General features: G+C 46.1%; 1 protein-coding gene across 1 annotated transcript; it reads right to left on the bottom strand.

Moving 5' to 3' along the window:
- Positions 1-10,693: 10,693 nt before the first annotated feature.
- gpx2 (glutathione peroxidase 2) lies at positions 10,694-13,867 on the bottom strand. The gene is made up of 2 exons (XM_086003566.1): positions 13,503-13,867; positions 10,694-11,979 (listed from the first exon to the last, which is right to left on the bottom strand). The coding sequence occupies exons 1-2, from the start codon at positions 13,764-13,766 to the stop codon at positions 11,629-11,631; spliced, it is 615 nt and encodes a 204-aa protein (XP_085859692.1). The 5' UTR covers positions 13,767-13,867; the 3' UTR covers positions 10,694-11,628.
- Positions 13,868-15,429: the final 1,562 nt, after the last annotated feature.

The raw sequence follows: 15,429 nt of genomic DNA, 5'->3' as shown, positions 1-15,429 counted from the left end.
TTCAGGTCGTATTATTCTTGCGCTTGCTGGAAGTGCAAACTGATAACGACGCGGCGAGGTCAACGAGGCATCTGGGACCTCCTGAACGTTGAGTCCAATGGTCTATCTCCTTAGCCAATTAAATTTTATGGATAAAGAAAGAAACAGAGGGAACGACAGAGGAAATAGGGTGAATTAGTCAAATTAGATACAGAAAGAGAAATAGAGAGAGGGAAAGGAAGATTGGACTAAGAGAGAGAGAAAAAAAGACAGAAAAGTAAGAAAAAAATTAAACACTTAAAAAGCCTCTAGGAACAATTTACTAACCCGAGGGTGTGATACTCCAGTTTCAATTATTCCCTTTCTGGGCCTCCCAAGGTTGAGTTTCATACCAGGACCATAAATCATGTCATTAGCAGGGTGCTTAATGGCATAAAATACCAGTCGTAAATGTCTGCAGCAAGATTCATTTGTATTTACGGTGCAAATCCAGCAATTTTTTTGCAAGGCTAACAGCAGAGCGGCGCAAATCGTCCAGCAATTTGTGGCAGTTTATAACTCGTGGTGTATCTCTTCCTCACCACAAATTGTTGGGCTTTTTACACATTAATAATGGCGGGCGCCATGAACTCGCCATTATTTTACCAGCAATTACCAGACGTCCCAAAGTGCTTTACAGCCAATTTTTGATGTGTAGTCACTGTTGTAATGTTGGAAATGTGGCAGCCAATTGCACACAGCAAGCTCCCACAAACAGCATTATGATAATGACCAGATAATCTGTTTTAGTGATGAGCGGGAGCGAGAGCAGAGGCGGAGCAAATAAACAGCGCGGCAGAGCAAGGCCCGAGAGCAGAGGCAGCGGATCTGAAAACAAAAACAAGGAGTGACGGCACAGGAAAGTGATTGGTTGGTCAGTATTTCTCTCTTTTCTTGGTCATTGGTTTAAATTAAGAGCCAGGATTAAAAACTAAACTTAAACACTTAATTAATTAAAATAAATTAGAGATGGCAGGACAGGCGATGTGTTACTGCTGTAACATGTGCGAGCTGGTGGACACCATTGAGGTCCACGGCGACCACATTTGCAGTAAATGTGGTGACTCGCGGAACTTCGGCTCCATGCTGATGAGCTGGAGTCCGAGCTTCAAACACTGCGACACATCAGGGAGGGGGGAGAGTTACCTGGGCGCTGTGTTCCAGGAGGCAGTCACACCCCTTAGATTAATTAATTCAAATTTGGTCCGTGGCCAGGGATAGGTGGGTGTGACTACGAGCAAGGCGGGTATGGGGAACCAGGAGGGAGTGGTGGAGGAGCCTCAGCCCTTGCTCTTGTCCAATAGGTACGAGGTTCTTCCTCCCTGCTCTCACCCGCACAGAGAGTATGAGCAAACTGACCACAGCACCGTGGCACAGGGAGCCATTCAAGTGGGGGAAGCAAAAAGAAATGTGATAGTGGTAGGGGACAGTATAGTTAGGGCGATAGATACTGTTCTCTGCAGCCAAGAGCGTGAGTCCCGAAGGCTGAGTTGCCTGCTCGGTGCCAGGGTAAAGGACATCTCCTCTGGGCTGGAGAGGAACTTAAGAGTGGGAGGGGAAAGATCCAGTTGTCGTGGTCCATGTAGGTACCAATGACATAGGTAGGGCAAAGAAAGAGGTTCTGCTGAGGGAGTATGAGTAGCTAGGGGCTAAATTAAAAAGCAGAATCACAAAGGTAATAATCTCTGGATTACTACCTGAGCCATGTGCAAATTGGCATAGGGTAAATAAGATCAGAGAGATGACGAGTGGCTCAAAGTTTGGTGTGGGAGAAATTGGTTTCGATTCCTGGGGCACTGGCACCAGTACTGGGATAAGAGGAAGCTGTTCCGTCGGGACAGGCTTCATTTGAACCAGGCTGGGACCAGTGTCCTGGCGAATCGAATAACTAGGGTTTTAAACTAAATATTGGTGGGAAGGGGGGGGGGGGAATTGATACGCTGAGCGGAAATTAAAAAAGTCAAAGAAAAATGAGAAGGCACAAGTGCAGGGTAGCGATAGGGGTAATGATAACCAGAGTGTGACAGGAAGGGACAGAGCATATAAACATAAGAGTGCATCAGAAAGAGGGGTCAGAGTAGGGAAAAATGGTAAAAAGACAAAATTAAAAGCTCTATATCTGAACGCACACAGCATTCCTAACAAGATAGATGAGTTGATAGCACAAATAGAAATAAATGGGTATGATCTGATAGCCATTACAGTGACGTGGTTGCAAGGTGACCAAGGCTGGGAACTGAATATTCATGGGCATTTGCCATTTCGTAAGGATAGGCAGAAAGGAAAAGGAGGTGGTGTAGCTCTGTTAATAAGGGATGAGATCAGTGCAGTAATGAGAAATGATATTGGCCTAGAAGATCAAGACGTAGAATCAGTTTGGGTGGAGATAAGAAATAATAAGGGTAAAAAGTCACTGGCGGGAGTGGTCTACAGGCCCCCGAACAGTAGCCACATGGTAGGACAGAGAATAAATCAAGAAATAATAGAGGCTTGTAAGAAAGGTACAGCTATAATCATGGGAGATTTTAATCTTCATATTGATTGGACAAAGCAAATTGGCAAAGGTAGACTTGAGGAAGAGTTCTTAAGAGTATATACGGGATGGTTTCTTGGAACAATATGTTGTGGAACCAACCAGGGAGAAAACTATTTTAGATCTGGTAATGTTTAACGAGGCTGGATTAATTAATGATCTCGAAGTGAAGGACCCTCTTGGGAAGAGTGATCATAGCATGGTAGAATTTCAAATTCAGTTTGAGGGTGAGAAAATTAGGTCTCAAACTAGTGTCCTGAACTTAAACAAAGGTGATTACAAAGGTATGAAGGCAGACTTGGTTAAAGTGGACTGGGAAAATATATTACAGGCTAGGACTGTGGAAAAGCAGTGGCAAATATTTAAGGAGATATTTCATAACTCTCAAAGATATATTCCAGTGAGAAAGAAAGACTCTAAGAGAAGGATGAACCATCCTTGGCTAACTAAGGAAGGATGGTATCAAATTGAAAACAAAAGCATACAATGTTGTGAAGAATAGTGAAAGGCCAGAGGATTGGGAAATTTTTAAAAACCAACAAAAGACCACTAAAAAAATGATAGAGAAGATAGCTTATGAGAGAGAGTAAGCTAGTAAGAAATATAAAAAGACAGCAAGAGCTTCTACAGGTATATAAAAAAGAGTAGCTAAACTAAATGTTGGTCCTCTGGAGGATGAGTCTGGGGAATTAATAATGGGAAACAGGGAAATGGCAGAGACTTTGAACAAATATTTTATATCAGTCTTCAAGGTAGAAGACACTAAAAGCATCCCAATAATGGATAATCAAGGGACTATTGGGGTGGGGGTGGGACTTAAAACAATCACTATCACTAGAAAGTACTAGGCAAACTAATGGGACTAAAGGTGGACAAGTCCCCTGGACCCGATGGCGTGCATCCTAGAGTCTTAAAGGAGGTGGCTGCAGAGATAGTGGATGCATTGGTTATAATCTACCAAAATTCCCTGGATTCTGGAAAGGTCCCAGCGGACTGGAGAACCACAAATGTAACACCCCTATTTAAGAAAGGAGGGAGACAGAAAGTTAGCCTAACATCTTGTGGTAAACCACTTTTATCGTTCACTATCGTTACACTATAGTTATCACTGTTGTATTGTTCTCACTGTTCTCACTGTTGTATCACTATACGAGGTCGCCTCTTGTCGCGCTGTTATACCTGGGCTGACCACCTCCGACTCCGCCCATGGCTCCACCTACCTGCCCAGGTATAAAGGTAGTCGACTGGCTGGTATTCCTCCTTGTTGGACCCGATCACCCACGAGGGTGGGCTCTGTTATTTAGTCAATAAAAACCTTTAGTTACGTTCCTAACTCGTCGCTTTTTATTGGACGAATTGATAGGTATATCAATTTTATTGACTAAATTTTAAAGATGTCTACTACTGGCCAGCCAGAAGCCCTCCCAGAAGCACAGCCACAGCAGCTTTCAGACACCGGGCTACACCAGCCATACCAGCCGGCTTGGCTGCAAGCCCTCAAACCACCGTACCTGGATCTAAACCCACAGGCAGCAAACTCAGCCCTCAACTTCAAACACTGGCTGGACTGCTTCGAATCCTACCTGGAAGAATCCGGCGTCCCTCAGAGATCCAAACTAAGAGTTCTGAACGCCCAAGCGAGCCCGAGAGTATACGCACTCATCCAGGACACGACTACATACGAGGCCGCTATCAACCTACTGAAACAGCAGTACCGGAGCCCGGTAAATTACATGTACACCAGGCACCTCCTGAGATCCCGCCCGCAACAGCCAGGAGAGTCTGTAGCTGAATTTTTACGGGCGCTAAGAGCACTCGGCAGGAACTGTGACTTTAAAGCGGTGACGGCTGTTGAAAATACGGAAGATAATATCCGCGATGCCTTTGTGAAAGGCCTACGGTCCGACTACTCACGGCAAAGACTGCTTGAAGCTAAAGACCTCGACCTGGACAAAGCTGAAGCCCTCGCTCTCTCCCTAGAGGTGGCCCATCAGGACCAGGAGGCGTTTTCCAGGTACTGCTCGCGACCCTGGGACTCGGGCCCGACCCCTACCGCAATACCCTTCGCAGCGCCGCCCCCGGGACCTACCTCAGCGTCGGCGTCCCGGACCCGACCGGGACCGCCACCCCCGGTACCGGCTCCGACATCGGGCACCCGCGATCGGGCCGCCGGCTGCTTCTTTTGCGGCCAGGAGAAGCACCCGAGGTCGCGCTGCCCAGCCAGGAACTCTACCTGCTCAACCTGCAGGAAGAAAGGCCACTTCTCTAAGGCTTGCAGGAGCGGATCTTCAGAGGCCAGCAGTGCCTCATGCGAACTGTGGGGGCGGCCATCTTCTTTCAAGGCAACTGAGGCCAGCATCCCCACACGTGAGTCATGGGGGTGGCCATCTTTGATCAAGGCAACCGACCCCAATAGTGCCTCATGTGAGTTATGGGGGCAGCCATCTTCTCCGCCATTTTGTCCTACCTCGTGGGAGACGCCATTTTACCCACCACGCCCGACTGCCACCGGGCCCCCGGACCCGACGACCGCCTCGCCCGCAGACGACAACGACTCACTTACCTACACACTAGCCTCCGTCACTCTGGATCAAGCCCGCCCACACCACCTGTCCAAGTCGATGATGGACATCAAAGTAAACGGCCACGCCACGACCTGCCTGTTCGACAGCGGAAGCACGGAGAGCTTCATCCACCCAGACACGGTGAGCCACTACTCCCTCCCTGTCCTGCCAACGCGCAACCGAATCTCGATGGCATCGAGGTCCCACGCCACGGACATTAGCGGCTACTGTGTTGTGACCTTGTCGGTTAAGGGTACGGAGTATAAAAATTTTAAACTCCTCGTCCTCCCCCAGCTCTGCGCTGCCGTCCTACTAGGGCTGGACTTCCAATCCCACCTCCAAAGTGTAACCCTAGCATACGGTGGACCCCTCCCCCCACTCACAGTCGACAACCAGCGAATGTTAAACCGCCCACCGCGTAACACCTGCAGCCTATCCACCCTCAAGGTGCCGCCACCTTCCCTGTTCGCTAACCTCACCCCCGACTGCAAACCCGTCGCTACCAAGAGCAGGCGGTACAGCGCTGGGGACAGAGCCTTCATTAGCTCTGAGGTGCGGCGCCTCCTGAAAGAGGGCATTATCGAGGGGAGCAACAGCCCCTGGCGTGCCCAGGTCGTGGTCGTTAAGACCGGCGATAAAAATCGCCTGGTCATCGACTACAGCCAGACCATAAACAGATACACCCAGCTGGACGCATACCCCCTTCCCCGCATATCTGACATGGTCAATCAGATTGCACAATACCGCGTATTCTCGACCATCGACCTTAAATCGGCCTACCACCAACTCCCTATCCACCCCGAGGACCGCCAGTACACTGCCTTCGAGGCGAATGGGCGCCTATACCACTTCCTTAGGGTCCCCTTCGGTGTCACCAACGGGGTCTCGGTCTTCCAAAGGGAGATGGACTGGATGGTTGACCAGAACGGACTGCAGGCCACATTCCCCTATCTAGATAACGTCACCATCTGCGGCCGCGACCGGCAGGACCATGACGTGAATCTGGAGAAATTCCTCCGTACAGCCCAACGGCTGAACCTCACCTACAATAAGGAGAAATGTGTGTTTAACACCTCGCGCCTTGCCATCCTTGGCTGTGTAGTAGAGAACGGACTCATCGGCCCCGACCCCGAAAGAATGCGCCCCCTCATGGAGCTACCCCTCCCCCACTGCCCTAAGGCACTTAAGAGAACCCTGGGGCTCTTCGCCTACTATGCCCAATGGGTGCCCAATTATGCGGACAAAGCCAGACCCCTCATGAAGTCCACATCCTTCCCCCTCACGGAGGAAGCGTGCGCAGCCTTCTCCCTCATCAAGGGAGACATAGCCAAGGCCACAATGCACGCAGTGGATGAGTCCATCCCCTTCCAAGTGGAGAGCGATGCATCCGACTTCGCCCTAGCCGCTACCCTTAACCAGGAGGGGAGGCCGGTGGCCTTCTTCTCAAGGACCCTACAGGGCCCCGAGATCCGACACTCGTCGGTCGAGAAGGAAGCCCAGGCAATTGTGGAGGCGGTACGGTGCTGGAGGCATTACCTGGCAGGCAAACGATTTACCCTCCTCACCGACCAACGTTCGGTTGCTTTCATGTTTAATAACAAGCTGAGGGGCAAAATCAAGAATGACAAGATCTTGAGGTGGAGAATCGAGCTATCCACCTACGATTATGATATCTTGTACCGGCCAGGTAAGCTGAACGAACCCCCTGATGCTCTTTCACGAATTACATGCGCCAGCGCGCATATTGATAGACTTCAGACCCTCCACAACGACCTCTGCCACCCCGGGGTCACCAGACTTTACCATTTCATTAAGGCCCGCAACCTGACCTACTCCATCGAGGAGGTCAGGACCATGACCAGGAACTGCCAGACCTGCGCCGAGTGCAAACCGCACTTCTATAGGCCGGACAGAGCAAGCCTGATCAAGGCCACCCGCCCCTTCGAGCGCCTGAGCATCGACTTTAAGGGGCCTCTACCGTCATCTGACCGCAATGTGTACTTCCTCAACATCGTTGATGAGTACTCCCGTTTCCCTTTTGCCTTCCCCTGCCCAGACATGACCAGTACCACGGTCATCAAGTGCCTGAACGACCTCTTCGCCTTGTTCGGGTTCCCGAACTATATACATAGTGACCGGGGCTCCTCCTTCATGAGCGAGGAACTCCCGTCAGTTCCTACTAGCGAGAGGTACTGCAGCAAGCAGGACCACCAGCTACAACCCCCGAGGGAACGGCCAGGTGGAAAGAGAGAACGCGACGGTATGGAAGGCCGTCCTCTTAGCCTTAAAGTCTAAGGGCCTCCCAACCTCCCGCTGGCAGGAAGTCTTCCCGACAGCGCTGCACTCCATCCGGTCACTACTTTGCACTGCCGTTAACGCCACCCCCCATGAACGAATGTTTGTTTTCCCCAGGAAGTCGACTACGGGAACCACTCTACCAACCTGGCTGACCTCTCCGGGGCCCGTCTTGCTGCGAAAGCACGTGAGGGCCCATAAAACGGACCCCCTGGTCGAGAGAGTGAACCTCCTGCACGCCAACCCCCAGTACGCCTACGTGGCTTACCCAGACGGGCGGGAGGACACAGTCTCCTTACGAGACCTCGCACCCTCGGGCACTCCGGAGACACCACCTTTACCCCCCCCCCCACCACCCCCCCAATTCCAGCCCAGGTAGACGGCATGCCGGAACCCCACGAGCCTTCGCCGACCACGCAGACACCAGCATTAACACGGGATAATGCAGCACCGCCGCTGCGACGAACGGAGAGGCTTACGAGGCCTCCGGACAGACTGACATACCAGAACTGGTAGTACACTTCACCCCGCCGGACTCAAATCTAAACAAGGGGTGAATGTGGTAAACCACTTTTATCGTTCACTATCGTTACACTATAGTTATCACTGTTGTATTGTTCTCACTGTTCTCACTGTTGTATCACTATACGAGGTCGCCTCTTGTCGCGCTGTTATACCTGGGCTGACCACCTCCGACTCCGCCCATGGCTCCACCTACCTGCCCAGGTATAAAGGTAGTCGACTGGCTGGTATTCCTCCTTGTTGGACCCGATCACCCACGAGGGTGGGCTCTGTTATTTAGTCAATAAAAACCTTTAGTTACGTTCCTAACTCGTCGCTTTTTATTGGACGAATTGATAGGTATATCACATCTATCATTGGAAAAATACTGGAGTCCATCATTAAAGAGGTGATAGCAGGACATTTAGAAAATCATAATATAGTCAAGCAGTCAGCATGGTTTTATGAAAGGGAAATCATGTTTGACAAATTTGTTGGAGTTCTTTGAGGATGTAATGAGCAAGGTGGATGAAGGGGAACCAGTAGATGTGGTATATTTGGATTTCCGGAAGGCATTTGAGAAGGTGCCACATAAAAGGTTACTACACAAGATAAGAGCTCAGTGTTGGGGGTAATATCTTGGCATGGATAGAGGATTGGCTAACTAACAGAAAACAGAGTCAGGATAAATGGGGCATTTTCAGTTTGGCAAACTGTAACTAGTGGGGTGCTGCAGGGATCAGTGCTGGGGCCTCAACTATTTACAATCTATATTAACGACTTGGATGAAGGGACAGAGTGTAATGTAGCCAAATTTGCTGATGATACAAAGATAGGTGGGAAAGCAAATTGTGTGGAGGACACAAAGAATCTCCAAAGGGATATAGATAGGCTAACGGAGTGGGCAAAAATCTAGCAGATGGAGTTTAATGTGGGAAAGTGCAAGGTTATCCACTTTGGTAGGAAAAATAAAAAAGCAAATTTTTTAAATAGGGAGAGATTACAAAATGCTGAGGTACAGAGGGATCTGGGGTTCCTTGTAAATGAATCACAAAAAGTTAGCATGCAGGTACAGCAAGTAATTAGGAAGGCCAATGGTATGTTGGCCTTTATTGCAAAGGGAATGGAGTATAAAAGTAGGGAAGTCTTGTTACAACTGTACATTGGTGAGACCACACCTGGAGTACTGCGTACAGTTTTGGTCTCCTTTAAGGATATATACTTGCATTGGCGGCAGTTCAGAGAAGGTTCACGAGGTTGATTCTGGAGATAACTTTTCTTCATAAGACAACCCCTTTGAGTAGGTTGGGCCTATACTCATTGAAGTTTAGAAGAATGAGAGGGGATCTTATTGAAACATAAGATTCTGAAGGGGCTTGACAGGGTAGATGCAGAGAGGATGTTTCCCTTCGTGGGGGGAAATCTAGAACTAGGGGGCATAATTTCAGAATAAGGGGGCACCCTTTTAAAATCAGAAATGAGGAGGAATTTCTTCTTGAGGGTTGTGAATCTTTGGAATTCTCTTCCCCAGGGAGCTGTGGAGACTGGGTCATTGAATATATTTAAGGTGGAGATGGACAGATTTTTGAACGATAAGGGAGTCCAAGGTTAGAGAGCGGGCAGCGAAGTGGATTTGAGGCCAAGATCAGATCAGCCATGATCTTATTGAATGGCGGAGCAGGCTCGAGGGGCCAAATGACCTACTCTTACATCTTATGTTAATTGAGGGATAAATATTGGCTAGGACACTGGGGATAACTCCCCTGCTCTTCCTCAAAATAGTGCCATAGGATCTTTTAAGTCCACTTGACAGGAAGATGGGGCTTCGCTTTACCGTCTCATCCAAAAGATAGCACCTCCAACAGTGCAGCACTCCACTGGAATATCAGCCTAGATTTTTAAAAATATATTTATTAAACATCAAGTTTCCAAGACTTAATTAAAATGAGGTCAATGTTTTGGGCATGACACCCAAAACGTTAACCTCTCTTCTACATATTGACTGACCTGTTGCACATTTTCTGTATTAATTTTCCAGTACCTGCTTCTGGTATTATTGACAAGCTTGAAAATAATTAAAATTGTATCATTTATTTTGAGTACTTCTTAAGTACCCATCACTTACCACTCTCTAAGAATCAGGATATGTTGGCTCCCTCACCCAGAGTATATTAGGATTTGTAATTTCCATCTCAGGCCCCTTCAGCCTTTCTCTGGTGTATATGTTCCCATCTTCAGCTATTGATGCATGTCTGTATTTTTCAGTTGTTTGCCACTTTGTACTAGACCATATATTCTTTTTCTATATCTCACAAAATGTCACTTTTCTCCAATGAAAGATATCCTCTCTGGTATGAGGTTTGGTAAAACAAATGCAAGCTGGCAAATACAAATGTTATCTTTTTTGTGCCTACGCAGGAGAAGAGAGAAACCGATTTAACAAATATGAAGCCAACAGGAAAGTGATAACCACTCTGTGGCTTTGCAATTCGATTGCTAATCAGATGCTCATCAATTTCAGGTAGTTCGTGGAAACTAATCAGAAAGGAATGAAGAATTCTACATACCCAGGACTAAAAAAATAATGCAGTTTCAGGGTTAAATGAGAATTTTTAAATATGGAACATGAAAGAACGAGAGCTCTTCATCCAGAACTACTCGGCCCAAGTGACTGATTCTTCTGTGGTTATTCTTTGCCTTGCTGAAATTAAATCAATTGTTTTTAAATTGAGAAATTTGTAGGTCTGCAATTGGCAAAATGTTATTAAAACACCAAGGACAATTTTTTTTTTTTTTCCAGATATTCTTTTATTGGTCATTTTTGGTACACAAAATCCACACTTCCAAGAAGTTAAACAGTAACATCCAGAAAATTCAGCAACTTTGTGTTTTTCTGGCACCTTCCCTATTGGGTTTAGGAGGACACCTTCATTCTGTAAAGTTCTGAAGAATGAAAGAACTGTTTAAAAAAACTTAAGGAAGTAGGACTATTTCTAAAATCCATAAATTCAGACAAGCAAATCCTAGGCCCTTTTGGGTTTGTTGCAGAACAATTTAGAAATGCCACAGGTGGTTGGCAAATTAGTAGCACAAACACATTACAGTTTTACATTAAGTGTAGTGTCGCTTTATAATTACTGTTGTGGCTCAATATGCCAAACTTTCCTCGTCTGACCTTTACAGGTGATGTATTCCTTGCTTATTGAAAACACCCAGGAGGACTGCATCAATGCCCAATTGTGTGCAAAGCTAAATCTCATTATTTTAAACTTAGGACAGATAAAGACCCTTTTGAGTGAGTTTCCATATGAATGGATGAGACAAAATGTTAAAAAAAGTTCCAAAACTATCTAATGTGATAGAAGAAGCCATCTGCAACATGCAGTTGAAGTATTTCTTCAAATCAAAGGATTTTTAGAGCATTAAGAAGCCTAGATAGCAGGCTGAAACACAAAGGTTGGGAAAAACGACAAGGTAAATCAATAGGCAATGAAAAAGCTTGTCAGCAGAAAGGAAGACAGGCAAAGAGATCAAATGATTGGGTTCAGAGATATCACTGCAGTCCTCAAAAAAAGGTATAAAAATGAATTGTTTGATTTAAGGTTTATACTTATAAGGTCAACAAAGGATTATGCAACTTTTCTAGTGAAGAATGATATGTAAAGAAATATAACCCTGCCTCCTTGCTTATTCTGATAACTTGGATTCTCTACACCTCTACTTGGCAACTTTCAGTAACCTTTGGATGTCAGGTTCAATCTGGATGGTTTGGAACATTTTGCTGTAGCGTTTGAAAGGTTCTCCTTCAGGTCCGATGAGGAATTTCTCAAAATTCCAGGCGATGTCCGATCGGCAGATGGGGCTCCATGTGAAGAATTTGGGATCTTTCATTAAGGATGTAGGATCATCATCAGGAATGGGAAGCTTCTCCTTCAGGAAGGTGAAGACAGGGTGTGTACCAGCACCATTGACCTCACACTTCTGGAGCATGGTGAAATTGGGGTGAAAGCCACCTCCAGGACGGACATACTTCAGAGAATTAAGTACCTCCTCATTGTGACAGTTTTCCTAAAATTTGTTTTAAAAAAAAAAGAGAAAATGGATCATAAAACCCAAATTGAAAATTTGTGTGTTTATTATTCCAATAAAACTATATGCAGAGGGCTCCAAGTTAAGGTTTACTTTGTCAATTAACAAACATGATAAAAAGAAAATGACACCTCAATTCCAAGCCCTCTCCAAAATTGACTACGGCAGTGTCAGTTATAGATTTAATCTTCCAATTGTTGAAAGATGCATGCTGGTTTGAAAGTGCATTAACATTTATATACACAAGCACATACTTTTTCATGTTAGAAAAAAATTCTGGAAAATTTTAACGTTAATATCAACAAGAACTTGTATTTATATAGCACCTTTAACATAGGAAAACATCCCAAGGTGCTTGATGGAGGCACAAGGGATTAATCTCAGACAGACCCAAAACAAAAAAAAATGGACCTTGATGTATTCTCCAGAAAGTTACTGCACAATTTTTCTGCAGAAAATGCAGTGACAATCCTCTGCAGTTTTAAACATTTCTGACCTCAATTTGTTGATTAAATAATTACTCCCCAGACCAAAGCTCCAATACCAAGCAAGAGGGAAATATTGTAAAGATTAAAAAAAGGGGTGTTCAAATGTTTGTTCACATTATTGGTCCAATGACTCATGTAAAAGAGTTCATGGGAAGAAATCTTTCCATAGTAAAAAAAGTTGCAATTAAAGCTTTTTTTTTACAGGAAGTTTGGCTTGGACAACAGCCATAAGCCCATAGAGACCACGTTGCAGAAGAAAAGCTGGCTGGAGCTTTTGAATAAATAAAAAAGCTTTGTTTAAACAATGTAATCTCTGAAGTGTACGCTCATCGCTTTAACCATGGGGAGGGGCGACTTGCTGCACATCCTCTGCCTGGGAGGTGGATTCCAGATGATTATTCTGAGCGGTTGACTGTGGAGAACTAAAGCTCAGCGCCACACATTAGTGTCCGCCGTTAACCTTCACTTGTGTTTGCAGCTTCACCGGGACTTCACGCCAACCGGGGGAACGGACGAACTCAAACTACTTTACAAATCGCTTCAGTTACTATCAAATTAGAGAGCGATTAGTCGAAATGAAACCCAGTTGTCTTAAGTCATGAATTCTGTAAAGCCTTTTTAGTAGCAAATTAAAACGCAAGTGTTGGGGTGCGGGGAAGGGTGAATTTTCGCAGGGGCGGGTTTCTCCAGATTGCAAGTTCGGCGGAAAGAGCCGCGAAAACTCAGGAAAAAAGGCATTTACGCCGTGAGAACTCACGAGAAATTCACGCTTTCACCGGCCGCGTACACCTTCCAAAACTTAAAATTAAAGTTACTAAATCATAAAAAAGGCACAATGGTTGTCACAAAAAAGTCATAAAGTAGCCAAGAATTTTAAAACTGTAATGAACAGGAAAAAGAAATTTGCCTCAAAAAAGGCAGTCTTGGTCAAATGGTGACTAAATTCATATTGGAAGTCGGTGCGGGGAAGGCAGCAGCACGTGTTGCGGTCGGTGGCGAAGATTCTTCACTCACCTGGAAGCCGAACTGGTTACAAGGGAAGCCCAGCACGACGAAGCGGTGCGGGTAGCGGGTCTGGAGCTCGTTGAGCTGGGTGAAATCCCTTGTGGTCGTGCCTCAGAGAGAAGCGACGTTCTCAATCAGGACCACCCTTCCTCTTAAGACATTGAAGTCCAGCTTGTCCCCGTCCAGGGTCACAGCGCTGAGATCGTAGAAAGACTTGACACTCTGAGCCATGGCGCACACCGAATGAGCAGCTGGCTGCAAGCGACCCTTCATAAGAGTGCTTTCGAGTTCAGTCACCTGATCACAGGTACAAAGGATTCTGCGTAGTCTGCAATGACTTTGCAAAAAAAACAAATCAGCCCTTCTCTCCTCTCCACCCCACATTTAATGAGCATTTAATAATTTAATTCTCCACAGGAGGAGGAAATAGGCACGAAATCCATTCAAAACCTTGGCAATTATCCACCCGCTCTGTGAGACATCCACAGGTTGGTTTAGACAATTGCACCCTTCTATTACAATGGCAATCTTGATTATAACGCGTGTGTGTTTGGTGGGTAGTTTTATTCTTTGAGAAGAGCAACAGTTGTGTTTTTTTTCGATATTGGTCCATCTTTTCAGTGACAACAGTTTCAAGTAACTGCAGTTTAAAGTCAGCACTGGACAATGGAGCGGAGCGGAGGGGGGGAATAATACTGATATACATAAATATTTAAAAGTGTACACTTCCGCAAACCCCGAAAGGAATCCAAACACAACTGAACATTTTTTCCCCAAAATTTAGTTAATGTTACCGCACAGAAAGTTTGCGGGTTGATTTGGACACATATACAGATGGGATTTCCAGTCCTTCGGGGTATTTTTGAATTGTTGGCTGTGTTTCACCTTTGTTTATCACTCATCGGAACTGAGGTGAATTTAAGGGAGGAGGAAATAAAAGCAGAAAATGCTGGAAATACTCAGCAGGCCAGGCAGCATCTGTAGAGAGAGAAACAAAATTAACGTTTCAGGTCGATGATCCTTCATCAGAACTGGAAAAAGCTGGCGATGTAACAGGTTTTTAAGCAAGTGCAGGGGCCAGGAAAGGGGGGAGGGAAGGTCTGCGATAGGATAGAAACATAGAAGATAGGAGCAGGAGTAGGCCATTCGGCCCCTCAAGCCCGCTCTGCCATTTAATGAGATCATGGCTGATCATCCAAATTCAGTACCCTGTCCCTGCTTTCTCCCCATATCCCTTGATCCCTTTAGCCTCAAGAAATATATCCAACTCCTTCTTGAATATATTTAATGAATTGGCCTCAACTGCCCTGTGTGGCAGTGAATTCCACAGGTTCACCACTCTCTGGGTGAAGAAATTCCTCCTCATCTCTGTCCTAAATGGCTTACCCCTTATCCTTAGACTGTGACCCCTGGTTCTGGACTCCCCCTCCCCCCCCCCCACTTCGGGAACACCCTTCCTGCATCTAGTCTGTTAGAATTTTATACGTTTCAATGAGATCCCCTCTCATTCTTCTAAACTCTAGCGAATATAAGCCTAATCGACCCAATCTCTCCTCATACGTCATTCCTGCCATCCCAGGTATCAGTCTGGTGAATCTTCGCTGAACTCTCTCCATGGCAAGAACATCCTTCCTCAGATAAGGCGACCAAAACTGCACACAATACTCAAGGTGTGGTCTCACCAAGGCCCTGTACAACTGCAGCAAGACATCCTTGTTCCTGTACTTGAATCCTCTCGCTATGAAGGCCAACATACCATTTGCCTTCTTAACCGCCTGCTGCACCTGCATGCTTACCTTCAGCGACTGGTGCACAAGGACATCCAGGTCTCGTTGCACTTCCCCTTCTCCCAATCTATTGCCGTTCAGATAATAATCTGTCTTCCTGTTTTTGCCACCGAAGTGGATAACCTCGCATTTATCCACATTATACTGCA

Source organism: Somniosus microcephalus, chromosome 12 (assembly GCF_052327205.1).
Source record: "Somniosus microcephalus isolate GS21.2 chromosome 12, FLI_Smic_1.0, whole genome shotgun sequence".
Taxonomy (NCBI): Eukaryota; Metazoa; Chordata; class Chondrichthyes; order Squaliformes; family Somniosidae; genus Somniosus; species Somniosus microcephalus.
Note: the sequence above shows the minus strand (reverse complement) of the source record. Positions and strands in the feature narration are given on the sequence as shown.